The 8,894-nt window shown below is 40.8% G+C and overlaps 2 protein-coding genes across 2 annotated transcripts in view; both read right to left on the minus strand.

The window, feature by feature from the left end:
- Nucleotides 1-3,970, minus strand: part of aqp9a (aquaporin 9a) — a 6,867-nt gene extending 2,897 nt beyond the window's left edge. The window contains exons 1-4 of the mRNA XM_014021506.1: nucleotides 3,763-3,970; nucleotides 3,532-3,658; nucleotides 1,882-2,019; nucleotides 1,661-1,779 (exon numbers count right to left, since the gene is read on the minus strand). Of these exons, the coding sequence (XP_013876960.1) occupies nucleotides 1,661-1,779; nucleotides 1,882-2,019; nucleotides 3,532-3,658; nucleotides 3,763-3,840 (462 nt within the window). The 5' untranslated portion in view covers nucleotides 3,841-3,970. The remainder of the gene's footprint in view (nucleotides 1-1,660; nucleotides 1,780-1,881; nucleotides 2,020-3,531; nucleotides 3,659-3,762) is intronic.
- An 85-nt stretch (nucleotides 3,971-4,055) lies between these two features.
- Nucleotides 4,056-8,894, minus strand: part of LOC106526818 (cingulin-like protein 1) — an 18,972-nt gene continuing 14,133 nt past the window's right edge. Inside the window, exons 14-19 of the mRNA XM_014021504.1 lie at nucleotides 7,285-7,374; nucleotides 6,520-6,603; nucleotides 5,018-5,142; nucleotides 4,809-4,917; nucleotides 4,557-4,720; nucleotides 4,056-4,476 (exon numbers count right to left, since the gene is read on the minus strand). Coding sequence (XP_013876958.1) covers nucleotides 4,398-4,476; nucleotides 4,557-4,720; nucleotides 4,809-4,917; nucleotides 5,018-5,142; nucleotides 6,520-6,603; nucleotides 7,285-7,374 — 651 coding nt within the window. The 3' untranslated portion in view covers nucleotides 4,056-4,397. The remainder of the gene's footprint in view (nucleotides 4,477-4,556; nucleotides 4,721-4,808; nucleotides 4,918-5,017; nucleotides 5,143-6,519; nucleotides 6,604-7,284; nucleotides 7,375-8,894) is intronic.

Consider the following 8,894-nt stretch of genomic DNA (forward strand, 5'->3'; position numbering starts at 1 on the left):
TTTTTTATACTGTATATTGACTTCCTGTGATGTTCAGAAATCCACTTTTTGCTGTGCTTTTTGTCATCTGTTCTTAGGACAAGAAGTGGGCAGCATGGCTGATTAGCACTGCTGCCTCACAGCAAGAAGGTCCCAGGTTCAAACACCAGGTTGGGTCTGGGGTTCTTCATTTGGGGAGTTTGCATGTTCTCCTCATGTTTGCATGGATTTTCTCCAGTTTCCTCCCACAGAACAAAAACACACGTTCACGCTGCCTTCAGGCCTCTCTTGCAGAGAGATGTGTGATCTCAGTGGGATTTGCCTGGTTAGACAAAGATCAACAACAATAATAGATGCTAACACTGGGTTAGCACAGGCGCTGAACACCTACACCTACTGAGTGTTCAGTATGTCACTGAGTTTAAGAGATGTAATTAGTTTGATTATATGATATCACATGGAGGCTTTGTACAAACATCATTTTCTAACTTGTACAGTTTTCTAGTGAACAGTGAAGTCGGGATAAAACAGCAACAACCCTAAAGCATCATCGATGATTTTGACGTGTGTTGAATTTGTGGCTTAAAGACCAACAGAAAGCAGGTTTGTGATCAAAACTAGAATCTGAACTAGTCAAACCAACAAAACACTGATGTGAGCTGAAGAAAACCAAGAGTATAAGAGTCAAGGAGCAGATGTCCCTGATTTCCTGGACAGTCCTCATTTTAGACCAACTGTCCCCAACTAAAGCTGTCCCCGGAAATGTCCTTGAATTCAGAGTTTTATGAATGAGAAGAACAATGTTGCATATAATGATATTACAGAAGCTGGTCACGCTGCTGTTAACGTTACTGAGTAGAAGGGCAGAGTGCACCGCTTTAAAAACATATGTAGCTGCAAGGAATGCTGGGTAACTTGGTGGACGTTAAATGTGTGTGTGTTTGACTGTTAGAGATGTTCATGAGTGTAAAAGTGAATTGCTCTGGTTAGGTGTTTAGGTCTGTGTTATCAGCTATAAACTGACACCAGGAGTGACGTACTTCAAAGGTGTGTAAGGCAGAAATATTTTCTGTTAAATGATTGTGTGAACATAAAGTGTGATGTCACTGAAACCCACCTTTGTCACGCTTGACCGCTAGCTACAGTCTTTACAATCTGTGCAAATGACTGAAACTTTAACTGTCCCACTTCATCTTGATAATAAATAATCATGTTTTCATCTCTGACCTGAAAATATCCTTGGATTTAATTTAGGAAATCTGTTCACCTTAAAGGAGTGTGGATTGCTGAATGAAAACAGGTGTGCTGATTGCATATTTAGAACAGATGTGTGTGGAGATGAACACAGGGAGGAAAACAATAGCAGTGACAATAACAGACCAAGACTTAAATAAATAACTTAACTGTGACCGATTTCCTTTTTCCAGCAGCCCTCTTAGTGTTGTTTTTAATTTTAGGCATTTTTATTTTAAAAGTGTTAAGTGGATGTGACCTTTCAGAGAATGCCTGGAAACAGGTCATTAGACCCAAACCAAACAGAAGCGGGGGTTCTCTCAGATTAAGCGGGGCAATCAATGTTGCATTAACTGCTTTTGCCAGACTTTCTTCCTGTGTTTGGACTCTGAATAGGGCCCAGCAGCAGAGCACAATGGAGGGGAGGTCACTGGGTCACAGAGCTCACCTGATCAATGAAGCCGCCAAGAACTGACAGGTGTCTCGCAGGGTAGGAGGCAAAAATATGAGCTGTTGCGTTGATCCCCGTCACCGACAGAATCCCGCTCGTGAACTCCATGAAGGCATCTGTGATGAAGACAAACAGACATTTTCTCTTTTAAAGTGATGATAATGCAGCTAAAACCAAACGAGTTACATTCGGTATAAATAAATCTATAAATAGCTTACCGTAGTAAAGTCCAAAGACTGCAGCAGCTCCTGCAAAAGCACCCAGAAACTGAGCGATGACATAAAAGGGAAACTTCCAGATCTTCAGTTTGCCCAGAACCACCATGGCCAGAGAGACAGCGGGGTTCACATGGCCCCCTGAGACAGAGGACAAAGCAGAACGTGATGGGGGTGTGGGGGTAATTGGGGGGCGGGGGCGTCTGGATTAATACCCTCTCCATCACCGGTGAGGCTGACACCTTTATGAGATGCAGTAGAAGGAGAGCAGCCTCCCAGAGGACTCCAGGAAGAGACAGAATAATGGTCACTGATTAGCAGTTCTCTGTCATCAATCATGGCAGGAAAATAAGCTAAAAGTTTATTTTTTTATTAACAGTAGGCAGTTCCTTTTAACGCACCTAAATTCTTTGTTATTCAACATGATTTTTCTAAAGCTGAAACATCATAAACTACATCGCATGTTGCAAAAGATTCACGGCTCAGTTAGTTGCTTTAAGGTCTTGTGGCACGTTTAACTGGTATGAAATACTTTTGTAATGTGTGGGAACTATGAGATTGGCTGAAAAAGTTACAATAAAAAGAATAAAACCGAAAGATTTAAACACTTCAGCCTTTTCCATTCTAAATAAAACAGATCATAAACGTTAAACGATGCCAAAAATGTTGCTGAAATGATTAACTGTGGAGCAGATCAGGCCATGCTGGTGGTATGAACATGTACCCAAACATATAAATTCTGGATTAGGATACGTTATAATAAAGTTGTCCTAACTCCTTATTAGGACTCTTTAATTTGTGTGCTTGGCAGTTTTGTTCTGTTTTATTCTTGGGTCTCAGTTTGCGACATCTCAGAACTGGTAATTATGAAAAAGGTTCTCATGTCTCTACAAAAGCCCGTCGGTCCTTCTGATCTGGCCAGAAGGACTAATCTGAGCCGTAGCTGCTGAAGCTTCAGATCAATGGAGTTTGGAGGACGATTGCTGCCCGGGGTTCTGTGTGACCCCACAGAGGCTGATAAATCGATGCTCAGAGCGCATTCATTGAATCTGGACAGAGAGCTGGCACGCGTCTGGTGTGGAGGTGGCACATGGCTGGACAGGAAGCCATAAAGTTTTATGGTTACTACAAAGCTGAGTTTACAGAACAGACAACAAGGAGCTGTCACATTGTTGTTTCTGTTAAAATATAAATGGTTTCACAAATTGTCTCAAACAGAAGGTTCTGAGGGAACAATGGTACAAAACAGATTTCAATTCAACAAGTTTTGACCCTTTTAAAATGTTGACTCAGTGTTATATAGTCTATAATAGTGTTTTCAATGTGTAGTAAAAAAGGACATCTAGTTAATGTTTTAAACAATTATCATAAATATAATGTTTTTCAGTCATTATATTATAATATAATTTATAATATGTTGAAATGCTATTTTTTGTTCTGTTCTTATTATTAAATAAGTTGGATTTTCAGTTTCAATAAAATTCTTATTCTAAGCAAATGAAAAAATTGTTGAACAGTGAATTAAAGTGAGAAAAAAATAACTTCTAAAAGTTTGTTTCTTTACATATTTTGTAGTGTTGTTTGTGGGTTTGCAAGGTGGGGAGGGTCCGGCCAGAATCTAATGCTGTTGTCATTAAAAAAATTAAAAATTACCTGATATCCCCCCAGACACGTACACGGCCATCATGAGGCCCACGGAGAAGCCGATGTGGACGGTGATCGGCTCGCCCAGAGTGTTTCGACTCAGGACGTTCTGAGCCACTGAGCCGCAGCCGAACAGCTGACAGGAAAAAAACAAACATCTGTAGCTGGAAACAACTGTAGCTGCTCTACACTGTCCCACATTGTTTATTTTTCACAAGAAAAAACATAAATCGTACTTACAACCAGAACAAAAGTCCCAAGAAATTCTGCCAGGAACTCCTTGAATATTCCATGTTTCAGAGCACAGTGTTGCCTCATGTTTCAGCAAGTTGCTCAAAGTGGCGCACGTCCAGCTGCAAGAAACCTCTGGAGTCAAATCCCCACCGCTGCAGCCTGGACCGCAGCCGCAGCAGCACAGACTATTGATCCGTTTGAACAACAACTCACTGCATCCCCATCAACAGGCTGAGCTTTACGCCACAAATAATAAAACCACACAAATGTTGAAAAGTAAGAAAAAGCAGGCTGAAATGTTCAGAAACGTCAAGCGTCTGCTTTTATTTTTGTTCTAAGTTTCTGGAGGCATATATTACAAAAGTGTTTTTAATATGTGCAGTTATTAGTTTCAGATTTTTTAGGATTTTCACAATTTCCATTCACGCTGCATTATATTTATCTATAAAAGTAAAACAACAAATCAGTACGTAACTGCAGTGGTTTGCTTATTTCTTTTTAAAGCTGCAGTTATAAATATCACCACAAGAGGTCAGTGCTGACATTTTTAGTAGGTAAAAAAGGTTAAATCAAGCCTGAGTAGTTATGATTAAATGAATAAGATATTGCTTCATTAAGTCCAGTAAATTGTGTTCGTTCAGTTAATCAGAACTGAGGTCGTCCACGTCATTCATGTTGTCCTCCATGACCTTGATGATGGCAGGTGGTTTCTTCCTACGCCTGTAAACGCAAGGATAAGGTTGACTTTAGGAGTTCCAGGGGGGTAAAGTTAGCGTGGCGGTGTTTTAAAGCCACCTCACCTCATCTCGCTGCGCAGCGCACCCAGCTGTCCCAGAAGCTGCTCGTTGGCCTCGAGCTGCTCGTCCAGTTCCCTCTGCAGCTTCTTCCTAGAGTGTTCCAGACGTTCGATCTCCTCCTCCGCCTCGTCCATCTGCCTCTTCATCGTCTTCAGCCTCTGCGTCAGCTGCGGAGTTGACCGAAGTGAGAAACCCGCCCTCAGCTCAGCTCCTTGATGCTTGGCTCGAGGCTCTCTCTCTCTCCGGCGTACATACCTGCTCCGTCTGGCTCTGCAGGTTGACGTGCTCCTCGTCCGCCTGCATCCGCAACTCCTTCAGTTTGCGCTCCAGCTTGCGGTTCACTTGTTGCAGATTGGTGTTGTCCCTGAGAGCGGAAGCACGGAGAGATGACGTTGCTGCTGCCGCTTCCTGTAACCAAATGCACTTTACTGATGTTTTCACGGGAAAATATGAAAAGACGTCACCTCTCCTGTCCTTGTAGCCTCTCCTCCAGCTCCTGGACTCGGCTGTTGAGTTTGGAGACGACAGCGTCCTGATTCGTTCTCTGAGCTCCTTCCAGGTGGGTCACTCTGCTCTTCAGGTCTTTATTCTGTCAGAGGAAAAACAAAAAGGATTCAAGGAAACTTAAATCATAAATCACTTCTATGATGTGATGACAGAAGGTCAGAGAATTAGAGACTAATGAGCTTTTCTACAACTAATGTTAACTATCTATTTGATGATTTATTAAGTGTGCACAAGTGTGGCCAATTATTCACTAAAAACTGACAAATATTGTCCGATTAATTTGTTTACCTCAACACTAAATCTACAGGATGTATTTAGTTGTTTTTGTTTGGAGGTAAGACAACACAAACAAGCTCCAGGCGTCAACAATCTTATTCAACTCAAACCCTTTGAACTTCACTTGCCAAACCAAAATCAAGCACCACCCCCCCCACCCCAGGCCATAGAGCACAGTGGGAGTCCATAACCTTGTCTGCTCAGAGGTTTCGAAAATATCAATTTATTGTTTGTATATAAAAATCACCAAAATGAGTCAATTTGAATACAACTCTGTATAACTCAGTAACTATTCACTTTTTATTTTAACAAAGAGAGGAAAGTTGAACACATCTTTGGGAGAGGTGGGGAGTAGTGAGGGATGGTGGGGGCTCAGCTTGGAACCACTGATCTAAACCGTCCCTTTGAGGACAGTGATTTATTTCAAGCTACTTTTACAGATTGTTTTGTCTGCTCTTTTGCTTTACTTTTTGCCTGAAACGGATTTGTTAACTTGAACAGGGCACATTTCAAAATAAGAGTCATAAAAACTGTTCCTTTAGTTTAAGAAAAGCTCTGCACGGACTGGCCTACAGACATCAAACTGTTTGAGAACAAGAACTAGACCAGTGTTTAGATTCAGCATCATGAAACAGTTGGATAAAATCTAAATTTTGGGATTAATAACGTCTAAACAAAGTTCTCTTTCAACCTAACTTTAAAGAAAGCAGGTCAAACTTTGAGCTGAATGAGCTTTAAAAATAAAGTGAAAGTAAAAAAGAATTCTGTAAATTTGATGGAATTTTTCTAATTTACTAATTGGAAGGACATACAGTAAATAAGTAAATAAGAGACAAAACAGTCAGTTGGTGGGCTCGATGCTTGACTTTTTCACTGCTGCTTGTTTTTTTTTTTTTGCAATGTGTCATAAAACAAACCTGTAAATTCAAAAAACATGTAGTAGATTTAATTTAAAAATAATTGTTAACTGCTTCCACTGAGCTGAACTGAGTAAATGTAAAATAAATGTGTTACCTTTACTCAGTTCAGTTGAGTGGAACCACTTGACATAATTTTTTAAATTAAATCCACTACATCTGTTTTTTGAGTGTACAACATATGTATTTTTTCTTTTTAATAAAGCTCAGAGTTTCTCTCTGTAAAATGTGAAACTGTCTTGTTGTTCAGTGTTGCAGTCTCCTACTTGTCTCTCCAGGCTCATCTTGTCACACTCCAGGTCCTGCCTGACCGCTCGCTCCTGCAGCAGCTCGTTCCTCATCTGATCCATCTGTAGCAAACATTTAGAAACACCTTTTCAGTTTTAACATTACTGTAAGCAGGAGGACTTCAACAACACTTTGTGTCTACTTCTCAAAGAGCGTCACAGGAAATCAGCCCTCCTCCCCTCGCATGTTTTCAAACTCCAATATTGACTAAAAATATGCTCATGCGTCATAAGAAAAGGACAGAATATGGTTCCAATTTGTTCTGAAGAAATGTTGGTTACAACAGATTTAAAAACTCTCATTACTAATCAGATCCAGAGGCCCAGAGAAGGGAGTGTGCTCACAATAGTGTTTCTTTTTTCATTCACACCCCACCCAAAACAAGGGTTAGTGTCGATTATTCTGCAGCCCTTTACTCTAAAGAACTGGCCTCTTCACAGGCACACCGAGGAGGATTTTTAATAAAGTTAAAATGAATATTGTTATTAAGTTTGCTGTGGTGAGTTTCAACTGAACATAAACTACAAAAAGTGGCTGACAGCCAAGTTGGACTCACAAACACAAGCAGTTCTCGTTGCCCAGGAGGAAATCTGAGAGGTCAGCTCTCCACGTGTTTACAATGAAAACAGATGTAGGGCTGAGTCGTCGTGTTGGAAGTCAGCCGTTGATAAGACACGGCGAGGATATTTATGAATTGTTGCATGATGGGGGGGGGGGGGGGGGGGGGGGGGGACTGAACGTGCCTGCTCTTTGGTTTTGTCTAATCGCTCCATCAGGCGGTCCGCGCCGCTGCGCTCATCGTTCAGGTCCTCCACCAGGTGACCGATCCGCTCCTGAGAGGACAGAAACACCAGGTTCAGTTCAACAGAACAACACCGCACACTTGGCAAAGAGCTGGGGGGTGGGGTGGGGGGGTATCTGCGAGAACAGTCAGACAGGTCTGATAACTTCTCCACAGTAAACACCAGCTTCCTGGGCTGATAGGCAGTGTCAACACTCGGCTGTAATGTTTTGTCATCAGCAGGACCAGCAGTGCTGAGGAGAATGACGCCATTTCCACCGTTCTTTTCAGCGCCGCTGCAGGAAGGGGTGAGCGTGCACGTCGGAGCGCACGCACAGATAAGCGCTGGTGGTAAATGTGAATCATTCTTATGGGTGAGGAAACATTTTTATGACAAACAGAAATGAAAACAACTTTTGAAAAGTCTGCTCTGACTTAATGAAAGTTACTTTTGAGACTACCTGTGAGTTGTTTGTACTGTTTATAAACTTTATCAGTTCCTAATTTATAAAAACGTTGATTGCTGATGCAGACCACGAGTCATATATATTGTCATTAATACGTATTATTAGTTTGCTCAAACAAAACTTGGACAGATAGAAACACACATTAGTAAATGAATAATAAATAAAATAAATGAAGGAAATTGTACTTCTGAATATAATGCTAATTATTTTGTAAACCACTTAAATAAATGTAATGGGCAGTATTATGTATTTTCCAGGCACATAGTTCAGTTTTATACAACAAGTATCTATTTTACCTTCAGTTGTTATGAAAATGTTGTCTCTTTAAGAACCTCCTACCATTTCTGACACTCCCACTTCAGCACATCTTCACAACAATGCTTCAGGGGGCGGGGTGCTCTGTGAGGCGGGAGCTCAGCTGCAGACTGAGCTCCAGGGTGGAGCTATGTACAAACAGGCGGGGCTTTGTACCAGCAAGTGTTCAGGCAGCTCCACATGGCCAGAGGAGAGTCAAGGACTTATCAAACATGCATGAATGAGTCAAAGCACATAAAGCTCAAAAAAAGCAGATTTTGCATAATACCCTTCTTTTAAAATGTAAAACCTTTGTTATTTTATTTATTATAGAAACACTCAAATATAACTCATCATTGTTTTATAATTTGATACTTAGATAGGAAAATGTTAGAACAAGTGTGTTAAACTCATTTTCACCGAGGGCCAAGGAGCCAGTTGTAATTAACTTTAACTTAACAGAAAACATTATGTTCCTCATCTCGTTGCTCTGGCTGGGCACCGCTAACTAACAATAATAGAGCTCTACCTGGTACTTCCTGCATAGAAACAGTGTTTTAACACGTCCTCTTATGAACACTGAAAAGCACAACAACTGACTAAATGTGAAATAAATAATACAGAAACACTATTAAAAGAAAAAGTCAGAGTTTTACTCAATGTTGAGTTGTGGTGAGTCCTGAATTCTGAACTCCCCCACGTTCCAACAGGGAATTCTCATGCATAATTGACATGCATTATGGGAGATGTAGTTCATTATAAATTTAAAGTTTACCATTGATATAAAATCAATTTTAAAACAGAAATATAT

This window comes from Austrofundulus limnaeus, unplaced genomic scaffold, assembly GCF_001266775.1.
Source record: "Austrofundulus limnaeus strain Quisiro unplaced genomic scaffold, Austrofundulus_limnaeus-1.0 Scaffold296, whole genome shotgun sequence".
Lineage (NCBI taxonomy): Eukaryota > Metazoa > Chordata > Actinopteri > Cyprinodontiformes > Rivulidae > Austrofundulus > Austrofundulus limnaeus.